At 41.9% G+C, this 26,162-nt stretch overlaps 1 protein-coding gene and 1 long non-coding RNA gene across 2 annotated transcripts in view; both read left to right on the forward strand.

Annotated features, from left to right (window-relative positions):
• The window catches only part of LOC135094114 (uncharacterized), a 108,582-nt gene extending 97,807 nt beyond the window's left edge, over window positions 1-10,775 (forward strand). Inside the window, exon 3 of the long non-coding RNA XR_010263598.1 lies at window positions 10,415-10,775. This is a non-coding gene — a long non-coding RNA (uncharacterized LOC135094114). The remainder of the gene's footprint in view (window positions 1-10,414) is intronic.
• A 5,923-nt stretch (window positions 10,776-16,698) lies between these two features.
• LOC135094111 (uncharacterized) overlaps window positions 16,699-26,162 on the forward strand; it is a 60,241-nt gene continuing 50,777 nt past the window's right edge. Inside the window, exons 1-2 of the mRNA XM_063993910.1 lie at window positions 16,699-16,830; window positions 17,439-17,490. Coding sequence (XP_063849980.1) covers window positions 16,699-16,830; window positions 17,439-17,490 — 184 coding nt within the window. The remainder of the gene's footprint in view (window positions 16,831-17,438; window positions 17,491-26,162) is intronic.

Here is a 26,162-nt window from a genome sequence, read left to right on the forward strand (position 1 = left end):
ATCACCTTTTAATGAAAACGATTGTTCAAGATCTTCAGCCACAATCTATAACTGAAGATAAAAGAATTTAAAAGTTTCGTTCATGGCCTAAATCCTTGGCATGAGATGCCTAGTCAGTCGCAGAGTGTTGACGAGAACACATTTACCATTTCTTTATGAACAAGAAGTACAGAAAGTCCGTAAAGAACTTGAAAAAGCTAAAGACACTGATTGCATTGACCACAGACATCTAGATATGCAGGCAAACAAAAGGCTTTGTCACTGTCACAGCACACTTCATTTCTCATGATTTTAATTTTAGATCTGTTGTATTGGAAACAGTGAGAATGACAAAAAACTATGCAGCACAGAATATAGCAGAGGAACTGACACATGTATGCAGTAAATGGGAAATTCTAGACAAGGTATATTGTGTTGTTACTGACAATGCTGCCAGTATGAGTTCAGCAATAAAGAACATCATGAATTTGCGTCATCTTCCATGCTTTGTTCATACACTAAATTTAGTTGTACAGGATTCAGTGAAAAATGTAAGAGATATGCAAATAACAAAAGATAAAGTAAAACAAATTGTTGTCTTTTTCCACCATAGTGTCAAAGCCTCTGACAAACTGAGCCAGCTTCACCTACAGCACGGTGTTCCTGTCAAGAACACTATCTTTTAAGGACTGAAAGATGGACGATTATTGATTATTGTTGGTAAAAGCAATATTTTCAGTGGGGAGAGAAAGTAGTACCAGTTTTCTGTCTTGAATGTGCGAGGATCATATTGTAGTGTTATATGTTGTTATCGTCCAAAGTTTTAATGTGTTAGGTACAGACAGGAAGGTCTCACGCCTGTAATCAATAATAGTTCAGAGGAAAGGAGGAACAGCAGCACTAAGAAGGATGAGGCTCCGTCAGAGAAACACAGTACAGAAAAGCTCCTGGCGGGGTAACTAGAATGACTGGGTTTTAGAAGATCATGGATGTTGCCTGCAGGATGAAGGGTCTCGGCTCAGGCTCGATGAACAGAATAAGACAAAGGCAAAGTTGACTGGACAAAACTAGGGTGCCAAAAATACGTGTAAATGAGCAAGACAAGAGAGAAGTGGGGAGTGTACTGATGCAGGACTGATGAACATTAGACACTGTGTTCTTGATTAGCAATGGAAGGTCGGGCCAATAGTGTGAAAAACTAGGATGGAAAATATTAGTACAAGTGTGGCTAGAGAACACAGTGTTCCAGGAAGTAAAAATATCGAAAAATATGAAAGAACCATTGTATAATGAAACTTTCTGTTGTGGAAGATCGGGAGCAAAGCTGATGAAAACTGCGTCATCATCATCATCATCATCATCATCATCATCATCATGAAATAAGGAAAGCTTCTGAAAATATTATTGAAAGAATGCAACGTGTCGAGAGAGATAGAAATCATGAGAGACGCGCACAGTATTTCTAGTGACTGTAATTTCTGCTTCTCATTCTCGATATTTTTGTATCACCAGTTCTACGTTTTTGTGACACGAACATGAAGGAGTGTGCGAACGATAAAGTTTCATAAAGCAAAGAACGCTTTCGGCAGAGGCAAGTTAAAGGCAGCAGAGAGTGAGGGGATGCGGGGCCACTTGCCTCGGTGCAATGGTTGGCGCTGAGGTGACGCGTGGTGTGGTGACCGCCTCCTACAGATTTACCTGGTTTACGTTTCAGGTGCGTGTGTGTGTGTGTGTGTAAACGTTAACTCAAATTGATGCATTTCCTCACGTCACTTACACTGTAGACTTTGACATGTTAATAGAGACATGTCCTTTCATCCCTCGAGGAGTGACGCCCTCCTGCCTCCCGTTCCAGCACGGCAGATAAAGAAAACGAGAGTCTGTTCCCCGCCTCCCCTGGGGCACCTGTTTTAGATTGGAAAAGTTCTGCATTATTTTACCGAATCTCTTAATCTCTTGGTAAATAGGAAACGGCGAGCAAATGTAACTTGTTTATCAATGCACCTTATATTTACATGTGACAGAGTAGTCAGGCGTGGAGGGAAGGGCGCCTGAAGTGTGTGGACAGTGTGAAGACCAGTGCCAAGAAATGCCGGGGTTTTGGGTGCCGGAGAAAATCGGTGATGGTAAACTGTTGACGGTAGAAGATTAATTGGGAATTTTTTTTGGTGATGCAGGTCAGATGGAAAATTTTTAAAGGTGGAAAAAATTATGGGTAGTTTCCGTGATGGAAGAAAGATAAGGAGTTTGTCGAGGCTGGTGACTGGCGGCTGGTCAGTGTTGGTGTCTTCACTTCATGGAGAGAGTTCTGAAAGTTGATAAAATAAAGACACGTATAAAAAAAAAAAAGTATAGAAGAATGAAAGCAGCGTTAGTTAAAGAGTGGAAAGTTTTCTTCACATCACTGGTTCACTTCAGGCTGAAACACAAGCAAAGGCAAACAGTCACATCGAAAACAAGCCATCAGCAAGGGACGCTCAGTGGAAACTCGATAACAGCCAATACCTGCCGTGAAATTACCTCGTGCCGCCGCCGCCCTTCACGCCACCACGCCTCAGGACGCACCATTACGAGCTGATAGTGTAAAAAAAAATGCAGATAGGAATCCAAAGGGCTTTCAGATATACAAGTGTACGGACAGTGCTCTGTGATCAAATTTACAGATCCCTTGCAAGTCTGATGGCGAAATTTAAACATACACTAATACTCGCGCGTGTGGACTTGTCATTAGTATATTTCATGAATGAGCACTGCAACAACTTTCATAGCTGAACAATTATTGATAGACCATTGCGAGATTCAGCAGTGCAATACACACAAGAACGCAGCCCACCATCCACTGGGAACACAGGCAACACACACACTCAAGAACCATCCTACCTACGCCGCAGGCACGCAGTGAACTGTTACTAACACTGACGGGACAAAAAACACCAATGTACTTTTCCTGACAAAGTTTTCTTGGCTTTAGTCGTTTAGTGGACAGAGGAGAGGGAGAGAAGACGCAAAACAAAAGACGAAGGGAGAAAAGCATGGAGAGAGAGAGAGAGAGAGAGAGAGAGAGAGAGAGAGAGAGAGAGAGAGAGAGAGAGAGAGAGAGAGAGAAAGAAAGAAAGAAAGAGAAGGGGTGAGGCTGGGTAATGAGGATCATCCTCTGAATAGGTTTTCTCGCCACCAGTTTGTTAATGAAGGCCAGTGGGAAGCTCGGCAAGGACTACACGTGAGGACAGAATGGGAGCAGTGAAAGGCAGAGAGGTAGTTAGACTGGCCAATGATGATGATCTCGAAATTTCCTTCCTTTCTTCACCATTTTCTTAATCCTTTTCCTGCAGAGCATCTTCTCCCCAATTATTTACGTTTTGACGCTCATACTTATGCTAGTGTCTTAAATAACTCTGTAGCTTGAAAATACAAAACTTGACCTCTTAGTCTCTCATTTCGTATCTGTGTCCATGCAGACAGTCTTCCAGTGCTGTGAATGTTAACAGGGAGTGCAGCACAGTGAGGGCTTAATGAGACCCACGGGCAAACTCAGTAAGAAGAAACAACAGAAAGGCAGGAAAGTGGAGAGGCCAATGATGCCGCCCTCTGAGAATTAGTCCCCCCATTCGTTCCGTGATGAGCCCCAGGGGCGAGGCTACCAAAGACTTTCACCGCCTGTGTCAGGAAGGGACACGACGAGGAAACTGGAGAAGCTGATGATGACTCGCTCTCAGAGCCAGTCCCTCTTTTGGTTTTATAAATAGATCCTAGAGGCACACACACACACTGACACACACACACACACACACACACACACACACACACACACACACACACACACACACACACACACACACACACACACACACACACACACACACACACACACACACACACACACACACACACACACACACACACACACACACACACACACACACACACACACACACACACACACACACACACTGACAAACACACACACACACACACACACACACACACACACACACACACACACACACACACACACACACACACACACACACTAATTATAGTGACGTTTGCAAGCAACAAAACCACGCAGGAACTTTGCTTCTCACTCATGCATGTAAACAAGGAAACTCTCAATAAAGTGATGGTTATTTGGGATGCTGAGGGTGTAATATGGTTATGAGAGGACTGTTACACGAGGCATTAAGGGAGGAACTGGTTGAGTAAGTGATATAGAGAAGGTAGGTAGGCTGGAGATTACATTCATACCAGAAAACGATTTTATTCAATGTAAGGACACATACATAAGCATGAAACAGTCCTTTACAGTACAACAATAGATACACTGTACTCAGATGAAATACTAATGATGATACATACAATATATTCACGATAACCTCCAGCATCATTGCATCACATACTATAACTGTTTTGATGGACTAATGCTTACATAGCTGCACCATACGTATTTTTGCTTCTGGATAGCGTATTACAGTACATTACCTAATCCTTTCACTGCTGCGATCTTCCTTTGTTAACTCTGAAACCGGTGTGAAAAAAATGTTTGCATGGATACAGAAGAGAGAGAGAGAGAGAGAGAGAGAGAGAGAGAGAGAGAGAGAGAGAGAGAGAGAGAGAGAGAGAGAGAGAGAGAGAGAGAGTTAATTAATTAATTTAGCTACAGGACAATTTGAGTCTGTAGCACATAAGTGTCTAAAAACTGATGGTTGGATACGGGAAAATAGTTGTGTAGTAGTGAAAGGGTTGATATCAAGAGTAATGCTAATTTGTCACGTAGTTTATATCATCTACTACTCACTGGAATCCCACTATTAACATTCCTGATTCAGTATAACGTACAGCACCATTACTTCACCTACAACCTGTGCATTACGAGTACTATCAGTGTCTTAACCTCTGCATATTATCGGTTATTACACAACAATGCACCTCACACATGATGCAGGATAACATGCAGCACAGTCACGCTACTTACTGTCACTGGCGCCTTATCAGTTATCAGTAACTACTTAACAACACATCACAGAGCACAAGAACTTGAGGAGGGAAGCGAAAAAAAACAAGGAAAGACTGCAATTTATTGGAAGACGGAAGACGAAAATAGGAGCCTAATTTACTGAGGGTGTAGCTATAAAGGCAAGGAGATAGATGAGAGAGAAGGAAAGAGTAGACGAAAATGAAAGGTCGCTGCAGGAAGACCAAATGAAGGGAAACAAGGAAGAAAGGGAAGGGAAAGCTGGAAGACAGACCTTTCCGTGCTGAGATATAGTTAATTATGCTGTAAGTTCTTGTTATCTCACGGAACTGTAATTTACCTCTTGCCGGGTCTCTCTCTCTCTCTCTCTCTCTCTCTCTCTCTCTCTCTCTCTCTCTCTCTCTCTCTCTCTCTCTCTCTCTCTCTCTCTCTCTCTCTCTCTCTCTCTCTCTCTCTATATATATATATATATATATATATATATATATATATATATATATATATATATATATATATATATATATATATATATATAACGTATATATATATATATATATATATATATATATATATATATATATATATATATATATATATATATATATATATATATATATATATATATATATATATATATATATGCTGTGTGTTTGAGGAAGAGAAGGAAATGGGAGAAGAAAGGAAGAGGAATGTGATGAAGATGAAGCGGAGGAGGAGGAGGAGAAGGAGGAGGAGGAGGAGGAGGAGAAGCAGAAAGGAAAAGAAAAACAGGAAAATGGGATGAAGATGAAGAGAAGAATGAGGCGGTGGAGGAGTAGGAGGAGGGTGGGGGTAAGGAAGGAAGAAGAATGTGTTGAAGACGGAGAGGAGAAGGAGAGAATGACTGTTGTGATGGACGCTGCATGCGTGATCATGCCAAGTGTTGTGGTTGTGAGCTCTTACCTGCCTCGTGCATCACTGAGGGACGCTTCATGAGGTGGACAGGCCCTTCATCTCCTACTGCTGTTCTCGCTCAGTACCACCACCACCACCACCACCATCAAGGTCACACCTGCTACACCTGCACAGTGCGTGTTGGTGGAGCGTCAGCCCACGCTCCCTACACACACAGACATGCCAGTATTCTATAACGCTTTGCTCTCTCACCACGAGTATTTTCCAAGATCACAGAGATGATTAGCAAGGTTAGTTTACCCAAAGAAATCATTTTCTGCGATAAATTGTAATGAGAGAAAACACGATATGTAGAATTTAATAGTGCACTTATTTTCACTCGGTGATGAATTTAAAGCCCTTTAAAGCGCATTTAAGCGCTATTGGTAGTGGATCACGCGTCATTTAAAGGTCCCGTTATCATTGTAAAATAACTCTTTCCTGAATTTTTCCGTGAGAACACACAATTATTTATTTTCTCGATTGCATTCGTAATTTAAAGTGCATGACCGATCCTCGATAACCTGATTGTGGTGGCCTGGCTGTAGAGGCCCCGAGGCATTGGCGCGAGAGGCAGGCTGACGAGAAGGATTACCTATCTTTGTCCCTTTTTTCCCGTCATTTCCCTGCACCCTGCCACCCTTGACTATATGTCAAGATACCCTTCTCAAAGAAGAAGTTGATGCAAAAGGCAAGAAAGCAAAAGAAAAGAGAGAACAATTTGAGACAATTTCAAGCCTCACACAGCAGTGACGCTGCTCCCATCACCAACGCTGCCTCAACACCTGTTGGTGTTATTTCTACTGCTGCTGCTTCTTCTGCAACCGCTTCTACTGGTGTTGCCCCCTGCTACTGTTACTGCAGTTTGTCATACCATTGCTACCGTGCTGCCGTGTTGGAACACAACTTTGGATACCTGGCATCAAGTCTCTTACTCCACCTCGGATTTCCCACATCACACCACACACTACATGCACTGATCAATAAACACAAGGAAATGCAGAGAAATGCAGTATGCAACAGAAAAAAAAAAAACAGAAGAGAAAGATAGAAGCAGGTGAAGAGTACGAGGCAGGTGCACACTGAAAAGCTGGCAACAACGAATGAGGTGGCTCCTCATGACACCCCCACCATGTGTGCAAAATATTTTTTTTCCAAAGAAGGTGAGCAGTGGCCATCAGAATGAAACATTGTACCACATACTAATGTAGAATACAATGCATTATGAGAGAGTAATATTTGTTGGCCAAAAAAACTGCACACAAAAAGATTAAAGGGCGGCAAAGTAAGGAAAACTTCAAATGCTCGTATCTCAAAAGTGCATTGCCTTAACTTCAAAATTCCTGAGATTAGAAAGTTTTTAATCGATCTTAAATTTGTTTGCAGTTTTGGACAGGGAAGTAAAACAGCAACATTTGATAGTTAGATTTTTCTTCTAGATTGTATTGGTTGGTCACAAGGAGGATGGAAACATTACAAAATAGTAGAGAATGAGTACATTAATACAAAATTCATAAGTACTATTATTTTTCGAATCCATGGATTGTCTAACTTGGAAAAGTAGAGGAATGTTCATTCTTTAATTCCATATAAAGAAAACTAAAATCGGATTAAAAACACAGAAACTCATCCCATTTTAAATGGGTAGTAAATTTACATAAAAAGTTTTTTTTTTTCTTTTAAGACGTCTTGATATTGTAGGTGAATGATCAGTAAAGTACTGCACTCAGTCCATAGAAAAAATTCATGACGATTGGTGTAATATGACACACTGACCTCGTTGAGTATAGAAATTTTGTTCATTTGTCACTAGAAACGTAAAAAGACCTTTAAAAACCTTTGTGACTTTAACTTAAGACTCTTTGAATGTAGTGAGGATGTGGTGCAGCAGTGTTTCAGAATACGGTCCACAGACACAGACACACAGACACACACACAGCACAAGCATCACTCCACGGTCCCTTCATACCTGTCACTCCCTTCCATTTGTCACGTCGCAGCAGGACGAGGAACATGACCACCATTCCGAGCCTTCCAGAGAGAGAGACTCGCTCCCTCTCTCCTCTCAGCGTCCCCTCATCTTTAGTCTGCTTGGCCATGGCTGGCTAGATTTTGGTTAGACAGACTCACACTCCCTTGGCGTCCTGCATTTCCGATATTTTCCGGTAAAAACACGGTCCTTTTGTTCGGATAACCTCCCTTGAGAGTCGTGATGCTGGGTATTCATCTTGAGTAAGAGGAGAAATGGGACGATGTATCTTTCTTCTCTCTCTCTCTCTCTCTCTCTCTCTCTCTCTCTCTCTCTCTCTCTCTCTCTCTCTCTCTCTCTCTCTCTCTCTCTCTCTCTCTCTCTCTCTCTCTCTCTCTCTCTCTCTTTCCTTTGCCAGCAGCAATGCGCGCTATACATGAACGTGTTAGTTAAATTATTTCCTCATCCTTCCCTCCCTCATGCCGCTCTCTCGTGTTGTCGTATGGGAAAGGAAGGAAATCAGTGAAATGGTAAACAGGGAGGCTGGGGAAGGAATGCATGACTGAGGGGAAGGAAAAGATGATCCATGGACGTGTGGGTGAGTCAGTGTGGGAAAGATGGGGTGACATGAATGGAGAGTGGACCAAACAGATATAGAAAAAGAAACCGGATGAAAGTATTTATTGAAACGCACACGAGAGAGAGAGAGAGAGAGAGAGAGAGAGAGAGAGAGAGAGAGAGAGAGAGAGAGAGAGAGAGAGAGAGAGAGAGTTTTTGTCATCGTGTCTCGCAGTATAGCGGTGGGATGCCGCGGCCTTTCAGCTCCTCCTCCGTGGTGGGTTCTCTTTGTGCTCACGAGACCGAGTTGCAAAGGAGGAGACAGGAAGGCAGATAAGAAAGAGAGAGAAAAATGGTAGCACGGAGAACATGAGCCAGAGAGAGAGAGAGAGAGAGAGAGAGAGAGAGAGAGAGAGAGAGAACCGGATATCTGGTGAAATGGGAAAAAAATTGAAAGTTGGTGTTTTGTGTTTTCATAACGGAAAATGTCAGAGAGGAACCACCCTGGTGTGTATTATATGCTGATGACATTGTCTTAGTGACCGAAAGGAGAGGACAGCTGGAAAGAAAATTAGAAGAATGGAGAGTTGCTTTGGAAAGCAGAGGAATGAGGATTAGTAGGTCCAAAACTGAATATTTTACGACGGATACAAGGGGCGATCAACAGGCCACAATTAGACTGAATGGTGAAAAGTTGAAGAGAGTGAAAACATTTAAGTACTTGGGATCGATGGTAGACGAGACAGGGGAAATGGAAAAAGAAGTGAACTTTCAGATTCAGTGTGGCTGGAACAATTGGCGGCAAGTTTCGGGTGTGATATGCGATAGAAGGGTACCAGTAAGAGTGAAGGGCAAAGTCCACAAAGCAGTCGTTAGACCTGCTTTGATGTATGGGCTAGAAGCAGCACCTTTGAAGAAGATTGAAGAGAGGAAGATGGATGTAGCGGAGATGAAGATGTTGAGATGGATGGTGGGAGTCAACAGAACAGACCGAATTAGGAATAAGTACATAAGAGGAACGGTGAAAGTAGTTGAAGTCTCCAAGAAGATCCAGGAGTCAAGGTTGAGGTGGTATGGACACTTGAGAAGAAGAGTTGGCGAAGACCACGTAGGAAGGGAGATCATGGAAATGGAGGTGGAGGGAGTTAGAAGAAGAGGACGGCCCAAAAGAAGATGGATTGACTGCATAAACGGAGATCTTGGGGAGAAGAATATAAATTCAGAGATGGCAAACAATAGAAATACGTGGAGAAGGCTCATTCACAACGGCGACCCCGAATAGGGAAAAGCTGGGAAGAAGAAGAAGAAGGTGTTTTGTGTTTTCATTTAGTGTTTGGATCTTTGTTCGCTCTTCCGCTTAATTTTCTCTTTGGTGTTTTTTTGTTGTTGTTGTTGTTGTTGTTGTCGTTGTTATTTTTCAAAGCTCGCTCGCTCTCTTGCTCGCTCACTCCCTCACTCACTCTTACTCACTCACGCTTACTCACTCACTGATACTCAAACGCACGTCAACAGAAAGGAAAAAAAAAAATGCCTGCACTGACTAACACTCACCACACTTCCTCTTCTGTCATTGCTTCTCACCAGCCAGAAGGCCGTTCTCAAATAACTCATTCCATGAAAAAGAAGAAAAATGGTGTAGCAATCCTAAGCTGTTACTGAGCAGCTCGTCATGTTGATTATTATTCGTTGAAGATTGTGAACGGAAGTAGATCTTCACATTCTTTGATATTTAATGTTATTCTTATCTTATTCACTCATTCACCCACTTACTCCTTCACACTCATTCACCCACTCACTCATTCATTCACAAATTCTCCCTCACGGACAGTCCATTTGGTCTACACCCACTCCAACTCAATGCTTTAATTTACAACTTAACTCACTTAAGTACACTCATTTTCACCCTCACTTCTACTTAACCTCTACAGTCTCACTAATCACCACCACCACCAGCACGAGTACCTACCCCAGCTCACCACTCCCTTTCCCTCTCTCCACCCCAGGCAAGTTCATGACCCGGTGCTGCCTCTTCTGCATGCTGTGGCTGGTGACAGACTACATGCACGTCTACTCGCTTTGGATCTTCGACTGCACTGACGTCATGGCTCTCTACTCTGCCCACGTCTCCTTCGTGTTCCTCCTCTCGTGGGTGATCCTGCATGACCAGTTTGTCGGCGTCAGGGTGAGTAGACTGACTGGGCGGGAGGGTGTTGATGGGCGTCTGTGGTATGTGATGTGGTCTGTGCTGCTGCTGTGTTGTGTATGGAAACTGTTGGTCTTGGTCTTCTCCGTGAGCTGGAGTGACTGTTGTTGGTGTATCATGTCTTGATCACTACTGTTGCTCTTTTCTTTATGTATGTGTTTCTTTTTTTTTTTTTTTTAGATGTTGAGTGTTTCTTTTTAGATAACTAAACTGATAAAAAAAAAATGACGCCTCAATGTGTGTGTGTGTGTGTGTGTGTGTGTGTGTGTGTGTGTGTGTGTGTGTGTGTGTTAATTGTGTAAAAATGCAAAATTTCCAAATTGTAGGCATTAAGATGAAAAAAAAAATGAGTTTAGTTCTTTACCTGAGCTGCGGCTTATTTGTTTTGACTTCTTTCTTTAACGTTCTTCAATAATCATCCTCTTCTTCACTGTTTTCTAGATGCTATCTTTTTTTTTTTTATTACGTGTAAGTTTTGAATCAGCTAATATTCTCCATGGTTCACCTTTAATTTCAGTATTTTCCATGTACCTTTATTCATTTTTTCTTATAGTTTATTCGCTCATTCATTCATTTAATCATTAGTATGGCGAACTAATTACTCAGTCGAAGATCAGTTACTCAAGTTATTCAGTCAGTCAGTCACTTAGTTATTCAGTCAACAGTCAATCAGTCAATCAGCCACTCAGCCAGTCACTAAGTCAGTCATTGAGCCACTCAGTCAGTCAATCAGCCATCAGCCAACCAGTCAATCAGTCCGTCATTCAGTCACTCAGCACCGCAGCTCACATTGATTGCCTTGCACGTACTGTTGCCTCTCACTGTCCGTACCTTACCGCCTTTAGCAGCAGCATACAGTTTGTGGCCTTCCTTCATCACGGGGACACACCCTTACATGACACACAAGCCCCAGTGACCAGACAACCTTCACCTTTCACCAGGAGTATATTAACCAACAGCAATTACTGACACAAGCCTTACACACCTCTGCACTGCTCCCTCACGACAGCCAACCCCAAAATGCGCCTTGTGTGGAGTAATGAGTTGATGAGTTTTGTTGGCACGAGTTGACTTATACTAGCAGAGGTTATTCATTTGACTATTCCCGCTTCTCCTCAAGGTCACTGTAATGTGGTTCAAGTTTAAACAGTAATTTCGAAAGGCAGCAAAGAGAGTGACGCAATTTTTCAAGCCTTTTAGTGCTTGTGTTCTTCTATTTTTGCGTGTTAAAATCGTCTGGGGTTATTTCAGTGCAAGGACACGCGTCGTATTGTTATCAGCTGTCAGAGTGTAGACTGTAGTGTGATCGTGCGTGTGATGTCTGTACTCGAGGAAGTGGAGGAAGGGATGGAAGGTTGAGAGAAACACTGATGGGAGTATTGCAAAAGATACATCAAGAAAACACTATGAAGGTACATACAGGCTACGAGGAAATGCCGACAAAGGAAAGGGTGAGGCAAGGCGGCACTCTCCTAACCTGTCCGCGGTAGTATTACAGGAAGCTTTAAAGAATGAAGAATGCAAACAACTATGATACATGAAGAATTGCTAAATATTTAAATACCTGAATAACCTTATGATGTCTGGAGGGTCTTGTCATGAATCTCGGAGCGTGTCAACTCAGGGGTATTATTCTTAGTTACTGTTTAGTGCAACAAAATTCTTTGTGTGTCTATCTCACTCAAAATAAACACCGATAATGTTTATTTTTTGTCGTTTGATAAGTTTACAATTGTGCTTAATGATGTTTTCCATTTTCCTGCGACTTAAATTATTTCAAGAGAGTGGAATTAAATAATCTCTGGAACTAAGTCTGCAAGCTCTTTTCTATTAACATTTCAGAGACCAGCTTTTTTTTTATGCTTAGGTAATAAATACAATGTAGCTCTTCTGTCTACTAAGGTCCGCATTCTCAAACATTTCACCGCTCCGTCTCACCTCTACTCATGTGTTTCTAGTGGAAGTTATTGTTTTCAGGAGCGTTTCCAATGACGCTAGTATTAATGTGACAAAGACTCCATCATCAAGCTTACAAAACAGTCGTAATGAGAGAACAAAGCACTCAAGAATACGAGAAAATAATAGTTATCTTGGTGTTGATCTCATGTCATTCAGTTACTGTAGTCACTAACCTTTGCTGCCGGTATACAGTCAGTCTCTGTGTACAATCTCAACAACACATGACCATCCTCGTTTGACCCTTCTTCCTTCGCGTCCATCGGTGGAGTAGAGTGTCGGTACGGATGTTGACAGTGTTGAATCGCTGTTCAGTGTTCCGGTCACGTCTTATCCTCGGTTAGGGGAAAACTTTTATCTCAGTTTTGTGGCAGTAGTGATGGATGAGAAGAGAGAGAGAGAGAGAGAGAGAGAGAGAGAGAGAGAGAGAGGATAAGATGGAGGGGAGAAGAGGATAAGATGGAGGGGAGAAGAGGAGATTAAGAGTGAAGGAGGGTGCAAGAAAAAAGAAGGAAAAGGGAAGGGTACGAGATGTGGAAGATATTGAATGTGGTACTGAAGGAAGAGATGAAGAGTCACGTTAACATGAAAAGAAAAGAAGGACACTACAGCCTGCCATCTTTCATCCCTACTACTGTATTCCATCCTTTCACCCAAACTAGTCTTTATTCTTCTAAACCTTTTATATCACTCCTGTCTATACCCTTTAGTTAGTTAAGGATTACACATTAATAAGAGCATGAGGAGAAAGGGAGGGCAAGGAGGAGGAGTAGGAAGAAAAAAAATACAGAATATGTGGAGACAGAAAGGAAGTTAAAGGAAGTTACATGCTCTTGCCTCTTGATAATTCACATGTGTACCCATTTTCTTTGACCTGGTTGCGGAAGAGGAAGATGAAAAGGAGAAACACAAAGGAATACTAAGGAAGAGTAAGCATCTGTACATAAGCTGATCCTTAAGGAGCCGTTTGTATGTGAAAAACTACACTACCTGATCCAGAGACGTAGGATAACAAAGGGCAAAGGAGGAGGAGGAGGAGGAGGTGTTAATGGTGAGTGTTGTGGTAATGGTGGTGGTGTTAAGAGCCAGAAACTGGAAGACGCAATACTCGTAAAAAAAGAATGGCTAATAAGAGAAGCGTGGATAGACACAAGAAACAAGAGGAGGAGGAAGAAGAAGAACAAACGGGGTATAAGAAAGAAGATGATGACGAGGATAGAGATAAGAAATAACATGAGCAGGAGAGGGAAGAAGAAACGGAGTATAATGAAGAGGAAGATGACAAAGGTAGAAACAAGAAATAAGGGGAAGAGGATTAGGAAGAAGAAACGTGGTATAAGAAAGAGGAGGATGACAAATATATAGACAAGAAATAACAAGAGAAAGAGGAACCTTGAAGAATGATGTGTGTTTTGCTGGACACTGCTACTCCCACGCCTGTGTTTGTGTGTGACAGAAAGAGGTGGAGAGAGGCGGTGGGAAGGACAAGATAGGTGTAGGATTTTTTTTTTTTTTTTTTTTTTTAGAGCAGCACTAGTTTAAGTACATACGTATTTGTATTGATTTTGCACATGTTGTCGTTGCTGTTATTGCTGCTGCTGATGATGATGATTATTATAGTGATAATGATAATATAATGTACTATGGGCTTCAGAGGCTGTGTTGCATTTTATTTATTTATCTTTTTTTTTATTTTATTTATTTATTTATTTATTTATTTATCTATTTATTTATTTTTTTTTTTTTTTTTTTTTGGTGGGGTGGCCGGATGGAATAATGCAAACAGGTCTAGCAGACTGATGAATTGGCATTTACTTTGACAGAGTAGGTTGTGGTGGTGGTGGTGGTGGTGGTGGCGGCAGCAACAATGATGGCCAAGGACAGAAAAAAAAAGGATAGCAAGTTTGTTAGTGCTCGGTAACTAATGACAAGGAGCCCTACAGGAGGACAAGAGGAAGGGAGAGAAGATGAAAGAAAGAGAATCGAAGAGAAAGAATAGGAAAGACTGGGAAGGGTTTAGCACCGTACCATAACAAGACTTAACACAGACGCCTTTGTTCGATATTGTTCAATCGTTCACAATGTTGGACTGAAAAAAATAAATAAATAAATAAAATAAAAAGTAAACGCACCGAGGAAAATACACATAAGAAAATAAAGATGAGCACATTATCAGAGGACTTGTATTATATTTGTACCGATATACTACAAAAAAAAAAAAAAATCAAAGGATAAAAATGTACATTGATATGCTTTATGGCTAAACACAACCAACTCCCTTGTTTAAGTGTATCGCAGAGAGAGAGAGAGAGAGAGAGAGAGAGAGAGAGAGAGAGAGCTACGTATTAACAATGAGCACAAGTGTCTTTGAGCAGGAAAGTGATAATTTCCATGGAGAGTCCCGCATGAGATGAGATGAGAGGGAAAAGTGGCAGCAGACCATGAAGCAGCGAATAATGACAAGTGGCATTAATAAACACACACGTCTTGCTCTTCTTTCCCCTTCGCTTGATCACGTTTGGCTCAACACTCGGGTCTTGCTTGGCTGTCTTCCTTTTGTTCCGTTGGTGTCTCAGTAATGATGAGGAGGGAATTACACGCTACGCCAAACAATGGTGGAAGTAGTAGCAGCAGCAGCAGCAGCAGCAGCAGCAGCAGCAGCAGCAGCAGCAGCAGCAGCAGCAGCAGCAGCAGCAGCAGTAGTAGTAGTAGTAGTAGTAGTAGTAGTAGTAGTAGTAGTAGTAGTAGTAGTAGTAGTAGTAGGAGCAATGATAATAATAATAATAGTAATAATCTGTCTATATCTATTAATCTGTCTATATACCAGGCCGGCATCACACAATCTTAGACCCTGCTGTAAGCGAACAGTCTCGTAAACATAATAATAATAATAATAACAATAATAATAATAATAATAATAATAATAATAACAATAATAATAATAACAATAATAATAATAATAATAATAATAATAATAATAATAATGAGGAAGATGATGCAAAACAATAGTAATGACCTTGATGTTTACTTTATTCTTACTAGCTGGTGATTGCATGGAGTTCGGATATTGTTAGTAGTAGTGAATGGATTGACAGTGAACGCGTCAAGATAACAGTGTGTGTGTGTGTGTGTGTGTGTAAAGACGGCTCCCTACTTAATGAATCAGTTTCCCTACCTATATTTCTAACAAAAGTGCCAAAAGAAATGTTTCACGATACACCGTATCCTGAAACATTTCTGCCCGTACCCCAACTATTTTCAAGAGGCTGTAGTTGAAATTACACGAGTTTTAAGAGTGTTTCTGTGGTTCTAGTGACACATTGGTAAGGCTCTACAGCATCAACGGGAGGAGCAGTCTTGAAAACCCGGATAATTATCTCTGTGGCCTTTGAAAATAGTCTGGTGAGAGAGCAAAGCTTTTCAGAATACAGGCACATCACCTTGCTTCATGAAAAATAAGTGCATTCATGATACCTGAGACTGCCTTGTTACATTCCCCCAATGTCTGTAATGGATCTTTTTTTTTTTTTTTTATCTCGTATCATTAGCCTGTCTCTCATTGGTGAAAACAGCCACGCTACATGTATTGCGTTATTTCATTAGCCTCAAGTCGCTATTTCAAGTCTACATAAGCCTCAATAAATACGAGAGCTGTTGTGTTGGCCTGCTTCCAGTCTGCCAATCAGTGTTCTATTTTTCCCTTTTACTTTTTACTCTTCGTACAGCTCATGTATCCCTCATTTGTCCTTAGTTCTTGCCCCACAGTGTATTGGTAAGTGTCTTCTACTGCTAATATAACCGTGATTCTATTATTTTGTATCATTACAAGTAGTATTGCGAGAGTGGCTCTGTTCTTAGTGACAATTACCTCAGCATAGCCTCCACCAATCAGCACCAAGTATTCAAGTCACGTGATACTCTCTCCTCGCCGTCTCCTCAGCCATTCGCCCTGCGCCCGCTGACGTGACGGGTCTCCGGTTGTGTTACAGCGGTGAAGCGGTGTTGCGTCTGTCCTTGGCGGGCATGTTGTGGTGGACTGCGGTGTGGAGGGAGAGGTGGATGTGAGTATGGCTGGCCTGTTGGTGGATAGGGAGGAGTGGATAGTGGAAGAGAGATGTGGAGAGTAGGATGGTGGAAGGGGGAGGTGGAGGTGGCTATGGCGGACGTGACTGTGTTGAGGTGGTGGTTGTGGTGGTGTTTGGTGTGGTTGGAATGGTTGTAGAGGGTGTTGATAGTGATGGTGAACGTGACTGGCTTGTGGTAAAGGTGGTTGTGGTTGTTGGGGATGGTGGTGGTTGTGTAACAGTGGTGGGGGTAGCGGACGTAACGGTGTTGTGGTTATTGGGTGTGGTTGAGAGGTTGGGGTGGTGATGTGGTGGTGGTGGTAGTTGGGAGTGGTGGTGTGGTGGTGGTGCTACGGTTGTCAGAGTTTATAGGGAGATGGTCGTGTGTGTGTGTGTATGTGTGTGTGTGTGTGTATGTGTGTGTGTGTGTGTGTGTACTCCTTTAATCAGCAAATTGCAGTCACTCGTTCGCTTGTTTCACCTCCCTACTTCAGGCCTTCCTTCTCTCCCCTCCCCTCCCTCCCCGCTCCATTCATAGCCTGCCTGCCACCCTCTCTCCCCGCTTTTCCTGGCCTGCTCTCCCTCGCCTGCTCTCCCCTGCTCCTCGTGTTCCAGGTGAATGTTGCCTTATTTTGAGTCAATATACAATGTTTTTTTTTTTTTATTTGAGATTGAAGCTCCACACGTAGTGAAAGGTAGTAATCTGTGGTTTTGAATGCTGTTATTGGACTATTTATGTAAACTTGCCATGAAAAATAAATTTTATTGGGAAATGTGTGTATATTTCAACAATTTCATCTATAGGATCACCTGAAGATCCGCCACCCCAGCCGCACTCGGGGTGGCAGATCTTCAGGTGAGAATCTGGGGTGGCGGATCTTCAGGTGATCCCATACTTTTAATGAAGTAAACTTTTTTCTGCATTTTTTATATCCACTCAGTTTTTTAATGCGTTCATGTTGTTAGGTTAGGTTAGGTTAGTTAGGTTAGGTTAGGCTAACCTAACCTAACCTAACCAAGTGAGAGAGTCTGGGGTGGCGGATCTTCAGGTGAGACAATCTGGGGTGGCGGATCTTCAGGTGATCCCTGTGGGGTGGCGGATCTTCAGGTGATCCCATCTATATAATGACCTGTGATGTGACGTCAGTGAGAGAGAGAGAGAGAGAGAGAGAGAGATTCACAGCAAATGAGTCAGCATTTTAACTTTCCTGACTCTCTGATGATGAAAGTTATATGATTGAGGTTGCAGTTAAGTAAGTTGAGAAGCTGAACAGATAAATACTAGTACACCACCTGTCTGTCTGTCCGTCTTTGTCAGTCAGTCAGTCAGTCGGTCTGTTGATGGAGGACTGGTGGAGAGAGCAATCTGTGTCTGTCTGTCCGTCTTTCAGTCAGTCAGTCTGTTGATGGAGGACTGGTGAAGAGAGCAATCTGTGTCTGTCTGTCCGTCTTTCAGTCAGTCAGTCTGTTGATGGAGGACTGGTGGAGAGAGCAATCTGTGTCTGTCTGTCCGTCTTTCAGTCAGTCAGCCTATTGATGGAGGACTGGTGGAGAGAGCAATCTGTGTCTGTCTGTCCGTCTTTCAGTCAGTCAGTCTGTTGATGGAGGACTGGTGGAGAGAGCAATCTGTGTCTGTCTGTCTACGTGATGCTTCCCTCCGCTGTTTCATTACGTAGACAAAATACATAAACAGGAAATATTGGTTTTATTTATTAATGGACTGGTGTGGTGCTGGTGCTGGTGGTGGTGGCGGCGGTGGCGGCATCAGTAGTATTCAAGTGTCATATCTGTAACGTAATAGGGAATGAAGGTAATGTGTATGCGATGGCAGCTTGAAGATAACAATGGGGAGTTTTCAGAACGAGTGGTTGTCACCAGGTGGCAGCACAGACTCACACTCTTCTCTCACATACAAGCAATATCAGATATATCTACACTGTTATTCTATTTACATGAAGATGCAATGGGCTTATATAATATATTTTTCTACGTAATCCCTTCTAAGTAGTAACACAAGTAAAATCAAACTTTTTTCATGAACAAATGTATATAAGTTGATTTTCTAGTGAATCAGCATTTAGATTTATTTGGTCATCTTAAGATTTCCAAATGAATACACTCTTGACTGGAAACGTCTTAATCTAGACGACAGTAAACATAAAGGCAACATGTCTGTGACAGTCAAAAGTACAAAGTACATACATCTCCTTCCTAGTTTATGGAAACGGCAATTTTAATAAAAAAAAAAAAAATGGCAACTCGAGTGTCCTGGCGATAGTAATGCTGTATCTCCAACGAAAACAAACACCTGACTCGGCCGCGCTGCTTGAACTTAAGAAACACGTTGTTGGACAAGAAGGTGAATGTTGCTGCGGTGCCCATCTCCACTACGCCCTTAGCAATGGATTACGGCAGCTGGACACTACAGCAGCAGCAGGATCGCCTGAGAGATGTTTGTTTTGGTTCTCGATTACTTTGCCTTGTCGCTCGCTTCGTGAGAGGGATGCTAAAATACCCACAAAAAAAGAAAAAAAAACTAGAGCCATATATCACGATGTTAGTGAGTAGGTTGTGTCATGCTATATAGTACAATGTGATTTTTTATTTTTTTCATTGTCCAAATCAACATTTTTTATACTTGTAATATGCTTTATTTAAGATAATGCTAGCAGTTTACTCAATAATCACAAAAAAAAAAAAAAAATTAACCACATTCTCTCAATATTATCCATACCGGATATTGAAAAGTCGATACATCATTTCAATAGTATCATGATGATCAATGTTCTATGCATCTTTACGCACCTGGGATTTACTACAACAATATTTTAGCTCTCTTTCCTACAGTTAGATGAGCACCAACGACATTTAGCGGTTGAGTTCCAAAAACTCCCCATTGCATTAGTGAATACAATAGGTAGAGTTTTCAGTGCAGTGTTTAATGAGAGACTGTGTAAATGGATTGAGACAGCTGGAGTGCTGGTGAAGAACAGAATGGTTTTCGTGTGGTTAGGAGAGCTGAGGACAATATGTTTGTGGTGAATGAAATGACTGAGAAGAAAAAGAAGAATGGGGGTGAATTGTACCTAGGTTTTCTGGATATAGAGAAAGCTTATGATAGAGTGAACACAGAAATGCTAGGTAGAGTCTTAGAAAAGATTGGATTGAGTGCAAAGATAGTTAACATAGTGCAAAGTATGTATGTGGACACAAGAGCTAGATACAGGCTAGGAGACATAGAAACAGACTGGTTGAAGAGTGAGAGAGGAGTTAGGCAGGGCTGTATATTGTCACAAACCCTTTTAAGCCTGTATATAGAGGAGCTAGCAGCCAGGATGAGAAGAATGAATGTAGGGGTAAGTGTGGGGAATGATAAAGTATGTGTGCTCCTTTATGCAGATGACGTAGTTGTTATGAGTGAATCGGCAGATGAGCTTCAAAGTCTGTTGGATGTGGTGGATGGCTATGGTAAAGACTTTGGAGTAAGGTTTAGCAGTGAGAAAAGCAAGGTAATGATTGTGAATAGGTCAGAGGATGAAAGTAATGTGGTATGGAGACTTGGAGAGAATGAGTTGAGACAGGTGCAAGAATACAAGTACTTAAGGATGTGGATGAGTTCCAGTGGGTGTGCAAAGGCAAAGAATGAAAAGATAAGTATGGTAAACCAGTGGGTAGGTCGATTGGGAAGCGCGGCAAGGATGAGAGCAAGTAAGTATGATGTGTTGAGAGAAGTGTAGAAGAGTGTGGTTGTGCCATGTATAATGTATGCTATGGATGTGATTGCATGGAATGAAAGTGAAATTGATAAGTTAGAAGTGGGCCAGAACAAAGTAGCAAGGATGGCACTGAGTGCACCGAGGTGCACAGCAGTTGAAGCCTTGAGAGGTGACATGGGATGGAGCACCTTTAGAGAAAGACTCACAAAAGCCACACTTAGGTACAAGATTAGGCTTGAGAGAATGGATGATGCAAGAATAGCAAGGAAGGTGTACCTGTGGAATGAAAGTGGAAGCAAATGGAGGAAGAGATGCATGAGAATGACAGACAGGAATGGATTGCAAGTGGTGTGGGCGATAAGAATGGCTGGTAGGAATCAAAATGAGCGTGAATGGGTGGTAACAAGAGGAGGCAGAGTGGGAGCCGAATGGGATGTGAGAAAATGGAAGAATGAGATAGACAAAGAAGTGAAATGTGTGGGACTGAATGAATGGATGAATGAGATGGAAAGAAAGAAGATCCCGGAATGGTACAAGGAAAAAGAGGTCCCAAGGTATGAAAGGTGGTATGATGGAAGCCTGGGCGGTGATCTTCTCTTCCGAGCGAGGGCACAGTGTATGGATGTGAATGCAAGGAGTTACAGGTGGTCTGAGTCCCGCAGCAAAGTGTGCCAGATGTGTGACATGGGAGAGGATGAGACGGTGAAACATGTGGTGCTGGAGTGTGTGAAGTATGCCAGAGGCAGGAATGAGATGATGCAAGTGATACTGACTGAGTTAGGGCATGATAGGAATGAAAGAGTGGAGAAGACAGGAAAGGAATGGATGGTGTTGTTGCTGGGACTGTGTAGAGATGCGAATGAAAGGATGATTGAGGCGGTGAAAGAATTTCTGGAGAGAATGTGGCGTGCCAGATGTAGGAACAATTAGGATAGAGGATGCTGTTCGTTTTTTTTTTTTTTTTTTTTCTCCCGTTCTACAGGAGTTGCCGATCCAAAGGTCTGGCTCAGGAGTGATCATGAGCCACCTGTATCGTCAAGATCAAGATCAAGACGGTGAATGGGGGAGGTGGGGGTGTCTGATAGTGACGAGAGAATGGCCTTGAAAGCACATGATAGTGATAGTATATTCAAGGTCATAATCTTTACCTTTTATCCTTCGCTGCCTAATTTCCCACAATCCCTCACGACTTTTGAGAGAGAGAGAGAGAGAGAGAGAGAGAGAGAGAGAATGCATGTTTCGCCTCCCACAAAATTAATATAAACAAACGGTAACAGTGTATTTCCCCCCATTTCTCCCACTATTTCCTCCCCCATCACCTCAACACAGGGAGGGGAACCATTAGGCAACCATTAAAAAGCAGCAGGAACGCGTGACGGTTGAATTTAATGGAGATATGGGTAAAAGAATTAGACTCTGCACTTACACTTAGAATCTGACTGTTGTGGCGTCGACCTCAAAATGTCGAGATGAGTTTATTTGTATTTATTATTAATTTTGCTTTCTAGTGAGATTTTAGGTTGTATTTTGTTGATATTAATTCTGCTGTGTCCCCTCTAGCCTCTTGTATCCCGCGTCACCAGGTCCTTCTTATCCAGGATTTCAAAGGGGGCAACTTCAGGGCCGTTTGCTCCCGGACTGTAGGATATTTATGCAATAAGGTGTGCAATATCTGTATTTATTTATTTACTCATATTTTTGTAATGTATACTCTATTTTTATATTTTTGATGCTTTACCCTAAAGTCTTTGCCCAAGGGGTGGGTGGCAAGGTCCGTCCTCCTCCTTTGTTGTATTTCATTATTAATACAACAATAAATGTATCAGTCAATCAATCAATCAATCCAGGGCCGTCAGAGATCTGCTAATTACTTATTGGCAAGACTGAAGATTACAACTTGTTTTGCTGGTCATCCTCTCAACTTACCTGGTCTTACCTAATGAATACAACAATAATTATATATAAAAAAAAATAATAATAATAATATGCAATAATCTAGCAATACAGTTACTATAACTCGTTATTGAAATTCTTTGAGTTTTGAAACAAGATAGAAATTATGTTGTATAAGGTATGTGCATAAAAAAAAAAGAGAAAAAAAAATGAATTGATCTTTGACTTTTATTTATTTATTTATTTATTTATTTTATTTATTTATTTTTTTTTTTTTTGCAGTGCACCACATATATATTCTTTCATGAAGTTTTTCATATGAATATGAAAAGGTTTGGGCGACTCATGCGTTCAGATGCCACCATTGACTGGGTCTTCGGCTTCACACGGATTCGTTATGTTCATTTATTAAAGCTTCCAATAAAAGACCGTTATTGTTAGCACTTATAATATGGAGAGAGAGAGAGAGAGAGAGAGAGAGAGAGAGAGAGAGAGAGAGACAGACTGACCAATGTCCCCTCCTCCTCCTCCCAGCTGTGTGTGTGTGTGTGTGTGTGTGTGTGATGAAATGGAGGCAGGATCATAAAATTAAGATAAATTAATGCGATAATATTTTTTATTTAAAATAATAATAATAATAATAAGAAGAAGAAGAAGAAGAAGAAGAATTATAATAACAGTAATAACAATAATGTTACAAACGCATACAATTTAAGTAAGAACCGTGAAGCAGAGCACAGGATCAAGCAGTGACCTTGAAAAATCCAGAGTGACCTTGAGAAGTAACCTGTTTACAAATACTATTTCTGATTAAAGCCCCATTCATATTCTTCCACAAAATGCTATAGTGGACATCCTCAAGGAAGAATAAGAGAAAGAGATGAGAAGAGAAGGGGGAGGAGGAGGGGAGGAGGAATTGAGGAGGAAGAAATCAAAGTAATATCACTTTACTTACAAAAAACACAAGATTATACATCCTCCTCCTCCTCCTCCTCCTCCTCCTCCTCCTCCTCTTCTTCCTTCATAGATGAGGTGGAGGTGGAGGTATTTGTTACAGAATAGGTTCCCCTAATTTTATAAGACACAGAAAACGGATTTCACCTTGTCAACCAGCACCTGCCGCCTTGTCTCCGTTTTCTCTCTTTTTTTTTTTTCTTTCTTTTTTTATGTAGGAAAGACACTGGCCAAGGGCAACAAAAATCCAATAAAAAAAATCTAATAAAAAAATGGCCACTGAGATGCCGGTCCCATAAAAGGGTCAAAGCAATAGTCAAAAATTGATGAATAACTGTCTTGTAACCTCCCTCTTGAAGGAATTCAAGTCATAGGAAGGTGGAAATACAGAAGCAGGCAGGGAATTCCAGAGTTTACTAGAGAAAGGGATGAATGATTGAGAGTACTGGTTAACTCTTGCGTTAGAAAGGTGGACAGAATAAGGGTGAGAGAAAGAAGAAAGTCTTGTGCAGCGAGGCCGCGGAAGGAGGGGAGGCATGCAGTTAGCAAGATCAGAAGAGCAGTTAGCATGAAAATAGCGGTAGAAGACAGCTAGATAAGCAACATTGCGGCGGTGAGAGAGAGGCTGAAGACACTCAGTTAGAGGAGAGGAGTCGAGGAGACGAAAAGCTTTTGATTCCACCCTGTCTAGAAGAGCAGTATGAGTGGAACCCCCCAGACATGTGAAGCACACTCCATACATGGACGGATAAGGCCCTTGTACAGAATTAGCAGCTGGGGGTTGAGAAAAACTGGCGGAGACGTCTCAGAACACCTAACTCCATAGAAGCTGTTTTAGCTAGAGATGAAATGAGAAGTTTCCAGTTCAGATTATAAGTAAAGGACAGACCGAGGATGTTCAGTGTAGAAGAGGGGGACAGTTGAGTGTCATTGAAGAAGAGGGGATAGTTGTCTGGAAGGTTGTGTCGAGTTGATAGATGGAGGAATTGAGTTTTTGAGGCATTGAACAATACCAAGTTTGCTCTGCCCCAATCAGAAGTTTTAGAGAGATCAGAAGTCAGGCGTTCTGTGGCTTCCGTGCATGATATATTTACCTCCTGAAGGGTTGCACGTTTATGAACGTGGAAAAGTGCAGAGTGGTATCATCAGCGTAGGAGTGGATAGGACAAGAAGTTTGGTTTAGAATATCATTAATGAATAATAAGAAGAGAGTGGATGACAGGACAGAACCCTGAGGAACATCACTGTTAATAGATTTAGGAGAAGAACAGTGACCGTCTACCACAGCAGCAATAGAACTTTCAGAAAGGAAACTTGAAATGAAGTTACAGAGAGAAGGATAGAAACCGTAGGAGGGTAGTTTGGAAATGAAAGCTTTGTGCCAGACTCTATCAAAAGCTTTTGATATGTCCAAGGCAACAGTAAAAGTTTCACCAAAATCTCTAAAAGAGGATGACCAAGATTCAGTAAGGAAAGCCAGAAGATCACCAGTAGAGCGGCCTTGACGGAACCCATACTGACGATCAGATAGAAGGTTGTGAAGTGATAGATGTTTAAGAATCTTCCTGTTGAGGATAGATTCAAAAACTTTAGATAGGCAGGAAATTAAAGCAATAGGACGGTAGTTTGAGAGATTAGAACGGTCACCCTTTTTAGGAACAGGTTGAATGTAGGCAAGCTTCCAACAAGAAGGAAAGGTAGATGTTGACAGACAGAGATGAAAGAGTTTCACTAGGCAAGGTGCAAGCATGGAGGCACTGTTTCGGAGAACAATAGGAGGGACCCCATCAGGTCCATAAGCCTTCCGAGGGTTTAGGCCAGCGAGGGCATGGAAAACATCATTGCGAAGAATTTTAATAGGTGGCATGAAGTAGTCAGAGGGTGGAAGAGAGGGAGGAACAAGCCCAGAATCGTCCAAGGTAGAGTTTTTAGCAAAGGTTTGAGCGAAGAGTTCAGCTTTAGAAATAGATGTGATAGCAGTGGTGCCATCTGGTTGAAATAGAGGACGGAAAGAAGAAGCAAAGTTATTGGAGATATTTTTTGGCTAGATGCCAGAAATCACGAGGGGAGTTAGATCTTGAAAGGTTTTGACATTTTCCGTTAATGAACGAGTTTTTGGCTAGTTGGAGAACAGACCTCGCATGGTTCCGGGCAGAAATATAAACTGCATGAGATTCTGGTGATGGAAGGCTTAAGTACCTTTTGTGGGCCACCTCTCTATCATGTATAGCACGAGAACAAGCTGTGTTAAACCAAGGTTTAGAAGGTTTAGGACGAGAAAAAGAGTTAGGAATGTATGCCTCCATGCCAGACACTATCACCTCTGTTATGCGCTCAGCACACAAAGACGTTTCTCTGACACGGAAGCAGTAGTCATTCCAAGGAAAATCTGCAAAATACCTCCTCAGGCCCCCCAAACTAGCAGAGGCAAAACGCCAGAGGCACCTTTGCTTAGGGGGATCCTGAGGAAGGATTGGAGTGATAGGACAAGACAAAGATATGAGATTGTGATCGGAGGAGCCCAACTGAGAAGAAAGGGTGACAGCATAAGCAGAAGGATTAGAGGTCAGGAAAAGGTCAAGAATGTTGGGTGTATCTCCAAGACGGTCAGGAATACGAGTAGGGTGTTGTACCAATTGCTCTAGGTCATGGAGGATAGCAAAGTTGTAGGCTAGTTCACCAGGATAGTCAGTGAAGGGAGAGGAAAGCAAAAGCTGGTGGTGAACATTGAAGTCTCCAAGAATGGAGATCTCTGCAAAAGGGAAGAGGGTCAGAATGTGCTCCATTTTGGAAGTTAAGTATTCAAAGAATTTCTTATAATCAGAGGAGTTAGGTGAGAGGTATACAGCACAGATAAATTTAGTATGAGAGTGACTCTGTAGTCGTAGCCAGATGGTGGAAAACTCGGAAGATTCAAGAGCGTGGGCACGAGATCAGGTTAAGTCATTGCGCACACAAACGCAGC

The sequence above is a fragment of the Scylla paramamosain genome, chromosome 44 (genome assembly GCF_035594125.1).
Source record: "Scylla paramamosain isolate STU-SP2022 chromosome 44, ASM3559412v1, whole genome shotgun sequence".
Classification (NCBI taxonomy): domain Eukaryota; kingdom Metazoa; phylum Arthropoda; class Malacostraca; order Decapoda; family Portunidae; genus Scylla; species Scylla paramamosain.